The sequence below is a fragment of the Cercospora kikuchii genome (assembly GCF_019650295.1).
Source record: "Cercospora kikuchii DNA, contig_00004, whole genome shotgun sequence".
In the NCBI taxonomy this organism is placed as follows: Eukaryota; Fungi; Ascomycota; class Dothideomycetes; order Mycosphaerellales; family Mycosphaerellaceae; genus Cercospora; species Cercospora kikuchii.
The window spans coordinates 3,874,505-3,891,732 of record NW_025408585.1 but is presented as its reverse complement, the minus strand read 5'-3'; the positions used below and the strand labels follow the sequence as shown (position 1 = coordinate 3,891,732).

Genomic DNA, 17,228 nt, shown 5'->3' with positions numbered 1-17,228 from the left:
GAAGAGCTTAGCACCGAATTTGCGGCATCATACTAAGCTGGGCAAAGCAGAGGCCGATGCCCAGCACCAGCCGGATGACGCGACTCCTGGTCACATGAACATTCAAGCCCTGATGCTTACGCCTCCGTTCAAATCACTCATAAGTCGACCTTGATAACGCGACCAATCGGCCACGGTGGCAATTGCGACTCCAGCTTCACTCATGTCGGGCCACATGCTGGCATGTGACGATGGAATGGTCTCGAACATTCGATCATTTCAATGGCCCTCACAGGTCAAAATTTCCCAACAGACTTCTATCCGCCCCATTCCTCGAGTGGAGTAAACATGCATCCCTTGGTCAAAATCATGCTCTGCCTTCGAACAACTGTCCTCGACCTTCATCAGAGAAGTCGACCAGAGGCCGATATACAGGGGTGCGCACTAGCCACAGCACCCCGGACACAACCATGACCATCTCTTTACCGGGATCCTGGATCATGAGACTTGCTTCAACCATGACAGCAAAGTTTCGGCAGCGATGTCTGTCTGGACATCGTTCTGCACATGATGTCCAGCGTCCTCAATCAACACTACCCGCACACCACCCTTGCTTTCACAGACTGCACCACTAACTTCTGCCAGCTCGCCTGAGATCCCCGCATCGACAGAGGCCCCTTGGCTCTCGCGCATCTTTTTAAGTCCTTCTCGATACTCGGTGGCGGCACGTCTGATCACAGTCATATCGAACAGCATATCCTGGAGTCCCACTAGCACACAAATGGCATCCCGCTCAAATGCATTTCTCGAAAGTTCGATGTTCCGCAAGATATAAGACACTCCAAGCCAGGTGTTCTTTCCCATCACCCAGCCCACGAAGCTACCAAACATCGCCACCGGCCATCCCATTGACTCATACAAAGGCATCCACCGCATGAAGCTCAGAACTTCCTGCCGGGGGTACTTGCTGCCGAAGAATGCGCCATGCACAAGGTCAGGCGTACTCAGAGGGGACGACGGATGTCCGAAGTGGAGCATACTTCGCAACGGGAAGAATGGATCATGCTTGAACCAGTTCCAGTACATGTCTAGCATGCCAAAGTGCGGAATGGCGCCAACTAGACACAACGCATGGGCAGTGACCAGACCGTTTGCCAGGCAGTACTGCGAGAGCCCACCTCCCGAGGAGTGTCCCACGATGACAAGTTTGCCACCTTCGTTATCGTTCTCCGCCCAGTTCACACAAGCTGTCAAATCACTCGCGATAGCATCCAGAGGAGTCCGGAATACCATATCCAGGTAGGAAACAGCGAAGCTCGCTCCATGGTTCCGGGCGCTGTATGCGTACAATCTGCCTGGATAGTTGTTCTCGTAAAGGTAAGTCATCCACTCGAGCCACACTCCCGCCGAGCCATAACCGCCATGGACAAAGAGCACTCCAGACTTGGCTGCTTGGCCTGACTTCGGCTCGCACACGAGAAGTTCCAAGTCGCCGGATTCGGTTTGCACAAATTCTCTTTTGATGTGAGGTGGAAGTGGCCGGACTTGAGGAGCTTGCGTGGACCAGCGAAAGTGGCCCAAGGTTCGGATGGCTTGCATATCCTCCTCGGAGCAGCGCCCGACTGTGTGTATTGGGCAACGACTATGTGTCAGGTATACTTCAGTGACGCAGAACGCGCAATCGCGGTCAGTATGGGTCAGCCGTTCAATGGATGTCGTGGACTTCGGCCTGCGCCCTCAATCGTCTCACTTGTGAAGCATTTCCGCGACTGTCATATACTGGATCCGTGAAGGCTTACTGAGACGTCGCATGTGAAGCAGGGTACCATCGCGTCTACGGAAACATGGGCAAGGTCAGCCGAGCACCAAGTGCGGTCTCCTGCATGTATTACTCACAGTGGCAGAGACTAGTGAAGGGTGGCTTGCAGGTATCAACCTCGGCGTTCTCACACAGTCGTTGATCGCATGACGATACCCAACACGATGCATCAGCGGTATGCAGCACAGTCGTAACTTTCCGCTGGCTGCTGTCGCTCACGCAGGCTGTCGAACTCAGTACTTGAGGATGTGGAGAAAATGCCGGCCCAAATGGCAGGTGAAGTCACCCCGGTACCGAAATTCAAGCTTGCGATGCAATCGCACGTGGCATCCGGCGACTCCGAGAAGTCAATTTCCGTTGCCTCGAAACTTCACCTGCACTCCGACGACGCATCTTGTTACCAACATCCAGCATAATATCGCCAAACGCAAGACTGATGACGAGAAATTCAATGATATCGGAGTCGACATCCGGCTGTTCGCAACCACCAAACATTTTCGCGCCGACACGAAGATCGAGCAAGGAACCGCCAAGCTTGTGGCGCTCAACTACAGTGATTCGTCTCTGCGATACAATTAGGGCAGAACTCACAAGCCGACCCAATGACGCACAGTTCTTGGGTCCGGGAATCTTTAGGCACAAGCTCCATCTTGCTCGTCGGCGAGAGTTCACGATACTGAGCATGTTTCGCTCAAAGGGACCTAGAAGAAAGCTGAAAACTTCCTCCACAACCGGTACTCCCGGTACTTCGAGGACTACTGTACGTGCCGTGAATGAAATGAGATCATGGCGCAGGCTATCTTGTACGACGAAGCGGGAGGCTTGCAGCACGCACATGGCGAAAAGTTTCTGATAGTATGCGCACTACCTAGCTGCCCAAGATCAGATAATCGAGCGGACGAACCGGATGTCAACCGTTTGTGCGCTACTTCAACCTCATTCCATGCATGAAAGAGAAAAAGGGGTGAGCGGGGCTTGTTTTCTCGTCCAGAACGGTTCAGTTTCGCCGGCACGAGCTTGACGCCCACACGTGCTACTGCGATTCAAACTCGGTAGGTTAGCTCGAAGCGGGTATGGAATGTTCTAATGCGGAAGGTGAGAACGGAAATGCGAAGTCACTGTGATGAAGAGGAACTATGACTGAAGTCTCGAAGAGGAGATTCCCATGTGGCGTAATATTTCTCTTCGACATCGTTCCACGATGCTTCGACTCTTCACAAGCCAAACCGCAACGACAGAGGAAATCCTAATAAGGCCTCTTTCACTTTGCACGAAGTGGCATGAATTGGAAAGGTACAGACTAGCTTGCAGACTATCTGGAGAAACTTGGGCACGGAACCACGCTAGCATATACTTCCTAGTTACTATAGCACTATAGCGTTCAATCCAACCAGACTGTTTTTCACCGAGAATTTGGAATTCTTGTCACATCAAAGGGTTATTTTAGACCGGAAGACTGCTGCCCCACGAAGTGACAAGTAGTGAAGTACACGCGTCACGTCAAACCTACAATTTGTAGTGCATACTATAAGCTGCATGCGTGTGCAAATCTGCTGTAGATCTGTGGAACAGTTTCACGAACTCATGAAACAAGACATCAATCGGCAGTCATCGATCAATCGACCTTCCCGCACTTGCAGCTTTGCGAATGCAACCAGCAAGCACTTCGATTTTGTTGCATGTGAAAGTCTTGGCACAGTCAAAGCATTTCTTCGAAATCGTGCATTTTTGGAGCTTGCAGCATAATGAAATTTGTCGCAAAACCTTGTCTTACTCTGTAGTAACGGAGACGTCCTTGGGGAACTCGATGACTTTTCTAAGGCATTGGCAGCTTTGTAGACAAGAAGGTGTAGTGCTATTCGTCACGCAACTCGTCGCCTCTGTGTCTCAGCCACAACTACTTGCACACCAGACATCAGCCTCAGGTCATCTTGTGTCGCTCGAAGACTTGCTCTGATGGTACGACTCCTTGTTCAGTGTCCAGTCCTTTTTGCCCGTGCGTCGGATCCTTCCATCCTCCAGCCTTCCTAGAGCAAGCAAAAATAAAGCACACATCGAACATCTCAAATGTTTTCGAACCTCAAAAGAACAGAGGTTGAGCAAAAAGGAGAGGGACACAGCGAGAACTTGTTCGCCGGGAATGGTAGATTGTTTTTGTGTGTTTACACTCGCACTCGAGTGTGTTCGAAATGAACTTTTGGGTTGCTTTGTGAAACTCAGCGGGAACTTGTCCGCCGGAAGATATCAAACACGACTGCACCAAGGTGCCGAAGTGTTTGATGATTCAGCAGTCTCTTTCCAGCTACTTGAGGGCTCATTGATGTTTGCTGTTTGCTTGCGCGTGTGGCGTTGGGTTGGTCGGAGGGGTTGGCGGCGTTTGCTCCTGAGGTTGCTCTTCGTCATCGTGAGAGTGGAGGCGGAGGCTGAGTCGAATGGAATGGAGGATATGTCCCTTGAGAGGCTGTCTGCGTCGATGCTCTGCATTTGGACTCATGGTGTTCGCTCCATGGTTCCGCAGCAGTCGGCGACCGATCTTCGAAAGGTGGACATGCTTGTGGCTTGATTCTTGTTTGCAACATGATGCCAAAATCAGAAATTAGCTGAGGCCATTGGTTCGGTCGCTGCCTCGACTCAAGACCTCAGGAAAAGTTCCCAGTAGCCCTTCTTCTTCCAACTTCGTGCTGACCCAAAAGCCTCTTCAACTCGCTCCATCTCTCCATTACGAAGTGGCTCCTGGGCTTACTTGCAACGCCAACATCAAGGGTGGAGAGACTTTTGAATTGGTACGACCATTCGATTCGCCGGCATTGCGGAGTCGGCCTTACCACTAGTCGCTCCCGTTCAAGTAGCTGGGCACTGTTCCGCTCCATTGAAGTTTTCAGCCAGTTCGCCGCAGATCCCTGGCCCCGGAATTGATTTGCGTTTTGCGTAGCGCTCCATCCGAGGGCCTTGCAAAAGTTCAAACTCTCCTTGAGGTTTGGTCGCTCCTTCCGCTTGAACTTTTTAACATCTCCCCGCGAGGAAGAAGACCAACATCTTGATACATCTCTCATTTGCAAATAGCCCAACTATATGCAAAATATGCTGAACAACTCGTACATATGCAATAATAACACTCTACTTTGTAGCATGCCCATTAGCAGGTCGACCATACTGCCGCCCGTCGTCATCTTCTTCCTCATCGTCTCCCAAGCTAAATCGCTCTTCCTTGTGTCTGCCGTTTGCATGCGACATGTCGTCCAGCTCAGCCTCGTCAAAATCTCGAGCAGCCTCGACGTCACGCTCGGCTCGTCTCGCATCATGGTCCAAACCAAGGCCACCGCTGGGTCCGCGATCGTCAAAAGGCTCCATGCCGAACACTGACTTGTAGCCTTTTCGTTTCCTGCGGTCGCGCCAGATGAAGAATCCCCACACAGCCGCCGCGACAGCGACGATGAAAAGTGCGATTTCGCCCGATCGTTGATAGGCTGACCACTTCGCGGCTTCCACCTTCTCCGCCTCGGCTTCCTGGGCCGCAGTGCTATTGGGGTGTCCGCCGACAGAGACCTCTTTGCCCTTCTCGCCGTCGATCCGTGAGTCTGCCGGAGTGCCGCCGATAGAAGCAATGTCCACACCCATGAATCGATCAAGCATGTCTCGGGTACGGCGAGGATAATCGAATGGGACCATGTGTGAGGCATTGTAGAAGCGGAGGTAGGTCAAGTTTCTTGCTGTTTGGTAGAAACCAGCTGGTTCGCCTTCGAAAGTCCAGTCTCGTCGTGGTGCTGTGACGCCTGGCGAAAGTTCCATACCTTTGGCGCCGTTCCAGTCCATGTTGTTGATGATGTTCTCGGTGCCCACGTGGTTGCAGATCAGATCCTTGTCACCCGAGAAGAGAAGAATTGGAACTTTTTCGAGCAGGCCTGGGAGAAGCGCTCTTGATGGCTTCGAATTTCGTGCGTTGAAAGCAGATGAGACTTGGTTATTGCATTCCACCCAGCCAGTCTTCTTGTCCGGATTGATGTGAAGAGCGCGTTTGACATCATCTCGTCGCAAGTACGGCTTGACCCACTCCAAGTCCGGAGGCCAATTCATGCCACAACTTGGGTACGAATCTCTCAATCTGACGTCGTACATGTTGAGGCAGCCATTGCTGTTCTGTGTGTCGCGTAAAAGTGACTGCATGATGTTCTCGCAGATCCCGCTGTCGACGTGATCTTTGGCGCCAGCATCCAAGTCTGCGATGCATGCCTTCTGCTGTTCGAGTGCCTTCTTATCCGTGTCCGAACCCGCTGTGATAAGGTTGTTCTCGTAGGCAAAGGGAAGGAAAGAGATGTACTGCTCAGGCCCGGAAATCCAGCCATTGCCGATCATGAGGCCCTCGAGATTCCATTTGTCGCTTGGGTTCTTCTTGTTGTGTTCCAAGATCGCATGTGCGATGTAGGGAATCCACTGCCCTGCGTAGGATTCACCTGCGATGTAAAGCTGTTCCGCTCGTTAGCATATCATATCGCAACGCTCAACCTTTTGCGTAGCAGCGAAACCTACATCGGTGTTCTTGTGCTCCGGAAATATCTCAAAGAAAGCCTTGAGGAATTGCACCATCTGATCGGCCATTTGGTCCATCTCATGAACGTAGCTGTTGGTGTCCGCATAACTGAAGCCCGTGCCCACGGGTTGATCGACGAAGAGCACGTTCGCGAACTCGTCCCAGCTCCCATCTTGCAGTCGCAGTTTTCCGTCTTTTGTCACTCTGTATGGCCCTATTTCCATCAGGGCGCCGTCCATGCTACTACAGCCTGGCCCTCCATTCAGCCATAGCACTGTTCTCTGCTTATTCGCAATATGCCTGTTCTTGAACAACCAGAAGAAGAGATTCCCATGATGTTCTGGTGTAATCTCCAGATGTCCTGCCCACGTGTCGAGCTTCGGTTCTGGTGCTCCCGGAAGATCGCTGACATAGTAATCTGCTGCAGACTTCGCCGCCGCGAACGCTGAAGGCAGCCATGACAGGGCGAATAAGCTCGTAAATGTGATGATGGAACGTAAGCGCGTCCTTCGTGGACTTCCCGTGTGTGCCATGATGGCGGTCGCTAGCTGACGTGGCAGCTCAATCAACGGCTCATCGGGCTCTGCACATGTGCGCTTCAGTCGAATTCGGGGTCGCAAGGCTGTCTCTATTAGGCTGTGGTGAAGACGGCAAGAGTTGGGCGAAGTGCGAATGTGATGGGCGAGTTGCTACGTTTCCTCGCTGGAAGTCCGGCCGCAGTAAGTATAAAGCTTGGTCCCGAGAGTTTCGAGGGTCCGAAGTTGTAGCCGCGCTGGCCAGGATGAAATCGCCGGCGGAGAAGCAGGATGCCACGAGAATACACCGCGGCGCAGCTGTTCCTGTGATGGCGAGAAGCAGACGCCAGCCAAGCGTGAAGGATATGTGTTCGGTCTATTGAATCTCACTCGCGGCGAACAAAGATGGGAACATGTTCACTCCAGGCGGGCAGGGGAGACTGGAATCTGCGCACGTGCATTTTCGGCAGGCGCCGATCTCACTTCCGGAAGCAGTAACGTAAGCGACGCGTCCCACGACGCGACTTGCGACTTCATCATCAACAGACGCCAGGCAGACGGCCGGATCGATTCGCCACACCACCACCGCCCGCCATACGATGCTCGCTATCTTCTCACCGAATTTGCGATAGCCCACGATGCCTGCGTGAGTACTACAACATTGTTTGATAGCTCCTTCAAGCACTAACACCATGTAGGCCAGGCGACCAGCATCGCGACAATGCCAACACGGTGAACCCGTTCATCAAGCCCGAACCACGCATGTCCGAGTTTACAGCACAGGAAATAGCTACGCTACAAAGCAGATTGGACAGGCAGCTGGGGCCCGAGTACGTTTCCACACGACCAGGTGCTGGTGGAGGAAAGGTGCACTATCTGGCAGCAGAGAAGGTCATCAATCTTGCGAACGAAGTCTTTGGTTTCAATGGCTGGAGCTCGTCAATCCAAAACGTCCAGATCGATTTCGTGGACGAGAATCGAGAGTCTGGCAGAATCAATCTTGGCTTGTCGACAATAGTGCGAGTGACACTGAAGGATGGCACATTCCATGAGGATATTGGCTACGGGCACTGCGAGAACGCAAAAGGCAAAGCGGCTGCCTTTGAGAAGGCGAAGAAAGAAGCTGCAACAGATGCAATGAAACGAGCGTTGCGCAATTTTGGAAATGTGCTCGGCAACTGCTTGTACGACAAGGACTATCTGCAGAAGATCACCAAGATCAAAGTAGCGCCCTCCAAATGGGATGCTCAAAATTTGCACAGGCACCCGGACTATGCGCCCATCAAAAAAGAGCCGGTCACACAGAGCGTATCAACATCAGAGCGGGCAGGCGGACCACAACGCAACACTAGCATGCAGTCTGTAGCGTCTGTTGGCTCGGGAGAGTTCGATGACGATTTTGGAGAAGCAGCAGAATTTGACGAGACCGACTTCAGTCACCCTGATGAAGTGCGACTTGACGATTCCGAGGTCAGCAATGGCCCGCAAGCTCATTTGCAAAGAGCAGTGAATGGCCCACAGAACGCGCAACGACAAGCCCTCTCGAGGACACATTCGATGCCTCAGACGAGACCGCCAAACGTACAGCCTCCTGCGCCTGTCAATGGCATGCAAGCCCCACAGAAGCCACAACCAGTGCAACGGCCTCCGCAAAACGCTGCGCAGCCGGCCAATCGCATGTTACCACCTCAAACGCCCGGGAACCAACAGAGACCACAACCGCAACAGAATGGCAATACGTATCTTCAGCATGGTGCAGATGGGGCACGCTCGAATCCCTCATCTGGCAATGCTATTGGGTCGCCTTTAGCACAGCCTCAATCTCGACCGCAAAACGGTCTAAACGGGCACCCGCAGCCAGAAGAGTCTAACACGATACCCGCAGGAGCTGCGCTAGGATTCGTTTCCGGACGCAAACCCGAAGCGAACGTCGCTTTCAATCCACACGCCGAAAGTCCTTCGATACGGAGGACGCAGGGAGTGAACCCTGGCGTATCAAAACCAGTTCGTCGAGAACAGCTCGCAGGTGGGCAGCCTACCGCAACTGTGCCAAGTCAACAACCTGGCAGTGGCGCGGGAGGCTCTCGACCTGCTGCTGCTGGCCCTGCTGTCAACGCCACGAGCGCTGCACCTCGTCCGAACGCGACCAACTACATCAACCCTGCTGCAGACATGAGTCGGAAGATTGGCATGCCCCAAGGAGGGGCAGGATTTCGCAACAGTACTGGTTACAAGCCACCAGGTGCGGCGAAGCGACCTGCCATGACTGATGTCACGAATACGTACGGCGGAGATGGCGCGAATGAGGTCGCTCCCGATCCGAAGAAAGCCAAGGTTGAACCAGGCATTTCGGAAAGTGTTACGTCTGAGACTGTGCAGACTGAAGCTACGACGTAGCACGGTCGCCATCTCACACGATGTTGCTGTTGTGAGCCTAGAAAGCAGAGGATGCTTGCTTCATGTTTACGAGCGCGGAGTTGGGTGGTTGCATTTTAGAGTCAGGGAATCGCTGTGCTTAGCACTTATGAGGCGTAGAGAAGAGGCAGTAGAGTTGCCAAAATCGAGCTGAAGTCTCGTTCACGATCGCAGGGAGTTCCGTTGTTTCATCTTCTCGTGAGGGCGGATCGTGATAGCTGATCGATCACAGCAGCGGGCCCTGCGGGCCTCGATCCAGTTCAGGCAAGATTGGGAAGAACCACAAGATGGACAACACTCTTCCGCTCGCTGACGCTGTAAATGCTAACTTTCCTAGTAGATTACACCGCTCCTTTGTATCTCCTATGTCTGCTCCTACTCCAACTTCGATCTTGACACGCTCTCAAATCACAGTCCCGATTAATGTCCCTTCAAGGAGCTTTACAACCGTTCTCCACAGCCGGCACAACTTGGTCTACAAGGAGCTCAAAGTCAGCAAACTTTTTCTCAAGGGCGACATGAGCCAGCAAAAACGGCTGGGCATTCAGTATCTTTCGAGAGACTTACTCAACGCAACATCCATCCCACAAGCTGCAACAACACACTGTGCTCCCGCTTGCTGGAGTTTATCCTTATTCGCGCAAGCGCATTTAACATCTGTTTCGGCACAGTTTGTGGAAGATTTGATGGCATCTTTGATGCATTGTTTTGAGCAAGGTGGAAGGTCGTCGAAGCTGGCGGCTGTTGCTGAGCCGATGCTGAGGGCTAGGAGGAGGGTGCTCAGGATGTACTTCATTTTGGGTGGTTGATGGGGTTTCGGTTGTGTGGGTCTGGGTTTGTTTGAAGCAGAAGTAGAAGTAGAGAAGGAAGTTGATTGAGCTTGTATTTACTCAGTCCTTGTTTGTGGTTGCTGATACATATATCGCTCTCCTTCTCCATGATCTACAACAAGGTGTCGGACACTAGTCTCAACAAGCAACGACGAACTTGCGTCTTGGGGGCGCGTACGTGGATGCTTGATCCAAGCTTGTCTCTTCAAGCTTCCTATTCTCCTATTCTTCCTAGCTACTGACGACTATAACGGGCTCGTTGTAGCGGGGACTCTTCGGGTTCTCCACTCTAGCCGTATAGTCCTCAAGAGATGATCGGACTGAGTGCGAGTACGCAACTTCACGGCTGACGACGCGTACGGGGGTTTTGGATGCGAGGAGCACGATGTAGATCTTCATCTGGCCTGATCATACGTTGGAACGTTAGAAGAAACGGACTGGGAAACCAAGTGTCTGCAGCATGCCTGTTTTGTCGAAGCCACTCGTTTCGTGGAGAGAGCTTCGATCATACATTTCCCTTTTCTAGGTCATGGCTACAAGCTGTCTGTGGTCATCTCGTACAAACAACAAAATCAAGCCCGCTTTCCTGCCGTCTCGAAAGTATGTTTTTCGCTTTTCTCCCATCACCGCAAATGCCGCACGAAAGAAAAGAGGGCGATGTCGGCCCAGTGAGTACCTCGACAGACCACGTCTGTCAAACCAGAGCCCGCAGTTCTTGCAGGCCAGCATCCCAATCAAAGTCCAGCAACACGCGTCCACATCACTCCATCTCGACATCTCCATCATCGATCTCTTCCACTTCTTCCTCGTGATGCAAATAGCCATTCAGCCCATTGACATGCCCATTTGTCTTCTGTAGCCCACCGTCCTCAGCAAACGACTCTTGCAAATGCCTCTCTTGTTTCCGCATTTCTGCTTCCTCGTCTGCCTTTGCCATCAAGAATTGCCGCACGTCCCGCTTAGCCTCAGCTGCAATCGCGTCAAGTCCGCGGTCTGTGACATACTTCGACAAGACTTCGTCCTGAACACGGAGTTCATGAATGATAGGATCCAGGATATCCGGCTCTGGGAAACGATAGCTCAAGTCTTCGGGTTGACAAGCCGCGCCCACACACTCCGAAGGCGTCAAAATTCTAACTTGCGCATCCGGCTTGGTGGTGATCTCGGATTCCAGGACATGGTGGAGAGTTTGCCACAGAGTAGAGAATTGAATGGCACCCTTGCGCTCCTCATCAGATTGCTTCTTGTGGATTTGAAGATCTGGTGAGTTCCAGTCGTCGTAAATATATGCTCGCTTCCAGATCAGTGCCAGGAGTGTCTCGAAGCGAGAAGGTGGAAGTGAGGATGCCGCTGCTTCCAACGCGATCAGAGCCTGAAGTGTTTCCGAGCCCTGGAGATTGACGTCTGAGGCGCTGTCAATGACTACAGACATCAGAGTCAGTGTGTCGATCAGCTCCTCAACTTCGAGAATGCCGTGTCGTAGAATGGTCGCAATTCCGTGTTCGAGCACGCCCCATAGAGCCGAGTTTCTGTCAAGGTGCCTGCCGTACTTGTCCATACAGTTCATGAGCTCGGCATCTTCGTCAACGGACAGCTGGATTTCTGGAGTGAAGTGCTTAAAAACACGTTCCTGTACCTGCAGGATAGCAAGTTCGTCTTGCGGGGAACGCTGCAACTTGGCTGATCCATTCGTCTTTGATTCGGAGTCGGGGGCCGTACCAGCCTCTTCGGCAGCGAGCAGTGCCAGCTTCGACAATGACAGCTCAACCTTCTTGCTCCACAGCTTCGTCTCTTGGGCCTGAGCACACTCGGCAAGTGCCTGACTGGCATGCGCATAATCGGCCTCGGATGTAATGTCATTGATCCAGCACAACTTCGCTCTGCTAGGATGTCCTCGGAGGTACTCAGCAAGAGGCTTCTTCCACTCTTTTTGCGCTCGCAAAAGCTTAGCACCTGAGGTACTGCTTGCAAACAGTTTGTCGAAGAAAGCTTCTGACCAGTCCTTCTGGTACTTACGGAAGTATCGCTGAATCTTGCTGTGTAGATCGGCGGAGAACTGGGCAATCTGCGTCTTGTCCGCATCATGTTCTTGACTGTATTCGTACAGGTATTGGTCTTCGGCAATGATCATATCGGCCAATGTGTCCATGTCTTTGTATTTCTCAGCCAATAGCATGCCAGCTTCCGCTCTGCCAACAGTAGCCAGTTTACGACACTGCGCGTAGCGCTCCTGATGATACTCCTGCAGCATCTTGTCTGCGATCTCCTGCTGTCTCTTGTCCGGCTGGGAAGAGTGCCAATTGATGCTTTCTTGAGCCTGCAAGCAATACACTTGCACAAGTCGCGCGTTGTTGTCTGCGATATCGTTGACCATTGCGTGCCCGTCAGCGTCGAGCTCCTCAGGTTGATAACACTTCTGAGTCAAATCACGCGACAGATCTGCAACTTTCAGAGTGTTGTCTACGAGCTTCAGCGAGGAGGTCCAGAATTCCGGAAGATCGGCATACTCAGCCTTGTCGATTAAGATACCATCATCAATCAACTCAGGCAGTATACCATAGTCGGCGCAGTTCTCGGAGCGGAAGTTAAAGACTGTTTCCAAGGCTCTGAGCCAGATGTCATCAGCTTGAATGACGCGCTTGAGACCCTCTTGCGGAGGGCATTCTTCTTGGTCGTAGAAGTCCTGTAGCAAGAGTCGCAGGTTGGTTAAAAGCCTGTCCATGTAATGTAGGCCGCAAGCGAAGAATCGCCGCACTGCACTCTCGTTGGCCAATTCAGGTCGGTCATAGAAGTCGAAATTATGCTCGAACCAAGCCGCAAGCTCGTCCATCACAGTCGCCTTGCGCTTTTCTCCCCTGATCGTGAGAGCAACGTGTTCCTCGAAAGCAAGCCACAGCTGCTGAGCAGCCGCAAGCTTCTCGGCGTCCCAGAGCAATTGCCACATCGTCCTTCTCGGAAGAGCGGGATAAGTTCTGGTCACGAAAGTCACCAAGGCCTTTAGTGCTTTCGCTTTCGTGGCGAGTCCGACCTCCATAGAAGCTGGCGTTGGCGAGATAATGGTGGGGAAAGCTGTGTCAGCCCGCAAAATCTCCTCAGAAACAACTACAGCCGCTTCCTCGATCTCCTCGATACTGTACTCGGATCGTTTCTGCTGCGAAAGATCGAGAATGTTGTCAGGCTGCAACACACCGTGGAATACAGCCTGTTCGATCCTGCTCTTAACGGGTATTCGGGCTCCTCCAGGAATAGACGTTGTTTCCGCTGCTGAAATGCGCACGAGACCAGCTCCTTTGACAAACGCAATCGCTGAAGCATGATTCGCTCGAGACGGTTCTTCGCTGATACCGAGAAAAGCGAAGTCCTTGTCTGACCTTAGCCGGATTGCATCCTCGAACGGATCCTGCTGTAGGTAGGACGCGTGCAATTGAGCTTCAGGGTTGTCGTCCACAAGATCCACCGTCGCAGCAAGGACAACGGTATCCTCAAATACGGCGTAGAAAGAGTGACCAGGCTTTGGTACCACTAGCCGTGCCTTTTGGTGTTGGGACAAGGGCCTGTCGCTATAATAGCTCTGGAGCTGATGGACGCGCTCGATATTGTAGCTGCCATCGCCCGGAAGAGAAATCTCTACTACAACGTACTGGGTCATGTCTGAAGTCCCGATCCGCAGCAGAATGAAGAGGTCCAATGGCTGTTTGGAGCCGGTCGAGACTAATGCCTGGCTGCTGCCCGTGTTGTCCTTGCCCACGATCGCAAAGTCCAGAGCAACAGCGTAGTCTGCTTGCCCGGCAAGCTCAGGTGATGTCGCATCCTTAAGCTCGTTCACGATCGTCTCTTTGAGCTCGTGGCTAGAAATGTATAGAGAGCGGCCAGACCACTCCAGCTCCCAAAGCAGCACCTCTGCTTTGGCCGTGAGCCCAACGACCTGCACAATGCCACGTGCCATCTCTTTCGTTCGAACTGCTGTCAAGTCCCTCCGGTAATTTGACTTGAGGAAGCCGCCGAAACTGCCAAAGACACCACCGGAGGACACTTCCTCGATCTTCATGAACTGGCTCTGCACCTTCGGCATTCCGGTCATATCCTTCAGTGTAAGTGACACTATCCTCCCGGAGCTGAGCGTGACCACAAACGTGGCGTAAGCAGCAGGGACAATGTCTGCCACCACCTCATTGCCGCTCAATGGGATTGTGCCATCTACGCTCGCACGTTTCGCCTGGAACAAGCCGAGCGAGGTCGCGCGATCAAGAGATTCGTAGAAAACCACTTTGCCAGTGTCTGCCGAAATGAGCACGAGACCCATGTCGTTATGAGCGATTCCGTTGCTGGGCACCAGCGCGCCGAATGGCAAGCGTTCTCCTCGCGTCGAGAAAGGCATGTTGAAAGTGCGAACATTGCTCGCAGCAACGTGCGCGGTATAGTCCCATACGAGTGCCTTTTCCTGTGTGATGGCCAGCACATGGTTGCCCAGTATACTGCCACGATATTCAAGTCCTTCCTTTTTGAGCTCCTTCGGCGTACTTGGGAGCAATTTGACACTGTAGCATTGATTTGAGCACAAAGTCGTGGCGCCATCAGATCTATGCACTCGCTTCACGGTGCCTTTCTTCCCTCGCACTGGCATTTCAACGTCAAGCACAGGGGTGGCGCTTCCAGCACGTCGATGTCGGTGATGTCCATTGCCATTAGCTTTGGCTGTCCCAACGCCAACGTAGGTGTGTCCATCGATGGATCCATTAACGACGCTGTTGACCTCCCCTGCTTCATCGGCCTCGTCTATTTTCGCATCGCTGTCGACTTCTGGAGGCCGCCCTTCGGTCGAGTTTCGCGGCGCGTAGGTCTCGTCGGTAATTTTGCTGCGTTTTCGTCGAGGAGCAGCCTTCTGTAAGGTGTCGTTGTCGCTTTGTCGAGCTCGTCGTCGTGGGTTGCGCGCCGTGGTCGATCGTGTCGCGCGCTCGGTCGCAGGCTCGGGCGTTTCTGTGTTGGACATGATTGCTGTGCCCTCATGCGGCAGCGACAGCGACGCGCAGTGTTTTCGGGCAGTATGAAGGAGTGTGGTGGTGGATTGGTGATGATGTCTGTTTACTCGATGAGGCTCCTTCAGCTACGCGAGTTCGAGATGTTTGGCGCAAGAAACGGACTTAGCCGAGCAAGAAACGGACTTAGCCTACTTGAGAATGGAACGCCAGCGGTGAGTCGTGACACGCGTCGAGTGATTAGACGACAAATTTTCGTCATTGAAGACTTGAGAGTATTCTGTCTGTATGATGGTCTGTTCTAGTCCTCACCTGCCTCGCATAGTTGGGGCACCTTCTTCGCACCCTGCCCGACAAGCTCATCGATGTACGCCAAGAACGTGTTCAATGGCACCATGTCCATGCTCCGGAACGATGGATGACTACTTTGCAAAACCTGACCTGCCCATAAAACTCTCAAGAAGTGGCACTCTTCCTTCTTGTAGAGCTCAAAGATAACCTCTGAGCCCATGCCTGGCCACACCATTCTTTCGATTTGCAAGATGCTCAGAAGCCTCGAGATGCTCCCATCGTGCGCTACGTTGTGTCTGTATCGGACTTGGCCATCACCAGTCGCAGCGCGTCTTAGATGTGCAGCAAGCTCAGCGATCCACACTCCGTAGCTTGCAATGCTCGCTTCCAAACTCTGCGGCGCATCTCGGTAGATGAACGAGTATTCGTACTGTCCTAATCTGAACACTGTTTCCGCATCTGCTTGATCGATACAGGCGGATGTATCATTTACGCTGCATGGCAATGGCTTCTGATGACACAATCTCGCCGAAAGGTTATCAAAGTAATGGTCGAAGCTTTGGTGCCAGCCGCTATCGTCCGGATCTACGCCGCTCACATTGTCCAGCTGGGAGAACAGTACAGAAGAAGCCGTGAGGTGTTCAGTCCAATTTGTCGCAGAAGATCCGACACCATAGTTGCTGAATAGCGCGGCCGACGCTGGACAGCTGTATCGTGGTTCGAGGCTGTCGATGGAGTTGGGCTGGATGAGTAGTGGTGTATCTCCCCCAGATTGAGCTGGGTACATGCCTGCTATGAGCATCGAAGCGACTTGGGAGGTGATGACATTGTTGGTTACTCTAAAAGTCGTGGCGGCCGGGTCGTACTCGACAGGGATGAAGTTCAAGAGGTCCGCGTACACAGCTTTGAGATTGGCACCATGCTCCCATGAGTCGTCCAGGCCTTGTCGAGTAATCTGCGGGAACTGACATGTTCCGTTGAAGCCTTGGGGTGGGAATGGGTTACTCTCGCTTGTGTACACACTCCAATACGTGGATGCAGAATCATTGCCAGCAGGGTTGAGAGGTTCGCCGCCGTAGAAGAGGCCCTCGTCCGAGCAATCCCACGCATAGCTTTCCACGGGAAAAGTGTTACTTGCGTAGGGAGTCCTCTTGTGATGTCGATGTATGACTTCCACATATTCCAGCTTATAAGCTGAAGATGGCGTCTTATATGTTGTAGGGTTGACATGGGGCATGTTGCACCAGTTATACGTGGTCCCTTGCGGCGACTGCGAGGTATTGTAGATGAAGCCATAGGTTCCTGTGCTGTTCAGAGTCAAAGTGAGGTTGTTCACAAAGTACTGGGCTGGTGAATGCCAGGCGGTGCTGACATCACTAGCTGCCGTCGAGCATTGCGCGCCAGAGAGCGCTGGTTGTGCGCTGCATGTACCGACTGTAGCGCAAGCTGAGGTCAAAATGCTGGGGACCCTGTTGTAGAATTTCATAACTGTGGAAAGGACTGTCTGTACAGCAAACATCGTGAAGAGAACGACGGCGATAGTGATATATGGCCGCAAGTGGGACTGCATGGGCCGATGTCACCTTACGTTATCGCCATTGGAGCAGGAGTGGAAATACTTCTCAAGGCGGAAAACTGCACCTTTTGGATCTAGGAACACCTCGCTACTCCACTGTCGACAGACGCGTGCTTGAGACTGGAGTAGCCATTGGTCGCGAGGAAACGCGTCTCAAAGGAGAGATTGCCGCTGTCACAAACAATTCGGATGCGGTTGAATGCGCCGTCAACGAAGGCCGGTTCCTCCGCCTCCAGATGTTGTCTGTATCGTGTGTATGAAGTCGACGAGGTGAAGTCGCAGGATGTTGCGACTTGGGA

The 17,228-nt window shown here is 52.7% G+C and overlaps 5 protein-coding genes across 5 annotated transcripts; 1 reads left to right on the top strand and 4 right to left on the bottom strand.

Annotated features, from left to right (window-relative positions):
* Positions 1–477: 477 nt before the first annotated feature.
* CKM354_000773500 (uncharacterized protein) lies at positions 478–1,578 on the bottom strand (the record flags this gene model as incomplete). The annotated part of the gene is made up of 1 exon (XM_044803091.1): positions 478–1,578. The coding sequence occupies one exon, from the start codon at positions 1,576–1,578 to the stop codon at positions 478–480; it is 1,101 nt and encodes a 366-aa protein (XP_044659026.1).
* A 3,337-nt stretch (positions 1,579–4,915) lies between these two features.
* On the bottom strand, positions 4,916–6,859 carry CKM354_000773400 (uncharacterized protein; the record flags this gene model as incomplete). Its single annotated transcript, XM_044803090.1, has 2 exons — positions 4,916–6,262; positions 6,326–6,859. 2 exons carry the CDS (start codon positions 6,857–6,859, stop codon positions 4,916–4,918), a joined length of 1,881 nt encoding a protein of 626 aa, XP_044659025.1.
* A 620-nt stretch (positions 6,860–7,479) lies between these two features.
* CKM354_000773300 (uncharacterized protein) lies at positions 7,480–9,238 on the top strand (the record flags this gene model as incomplete). Its single annotated transcript, XM_044803089.1, has 2 exons — positions 7,480–7,487; positions 7,540–9,238. The coding sequence occupies 2 exons, from the start codon at positions 7,480–7,482 to the stop codon at positions 9,236–9,238; spliced, it is 1,707 nt and encodes a 568-aa protein (XP_044659024.1).
* A 1,608-nt stretch (positions 9,239–10,846) lies between these two features.
* CKM354_000773200 (uncharacterized protein) lies at positions 10,847–15,076 on the bottom strand (the record flags this gene model as incomplete). Its single annotated transcript, XM_044803088.1, has 1 exon — positions 10,847–15,076. The coding sequence occupies one exon, from the start codon at positions 15,074–15,076 to the stop codon at positions 10,847–10,849; it is 4,230 nt and encodes a 1,409-aa protein (XP_044659023.1).
* A 287-nt stretch (positions 15,077–15,363) lies between these two features.
* Positions 15,364–16,923, bottom strand: CKM354_000773100 (uncharacterized protein; the record flags this gene model as incomplete). Its single annotated transcript, XM_044803087.1, has 1 exon — positions 15,364–16,923. One exon carries the CDS (start codon positions 16,921–16,923, stop codon positions 15,364–15,366), a length of 1,560 nt encoding a protein of 519 aa, XP_044659022.1.
* Between the last annotated feature and the right edge of the window lie 305 nt (positions 16,924–17,228).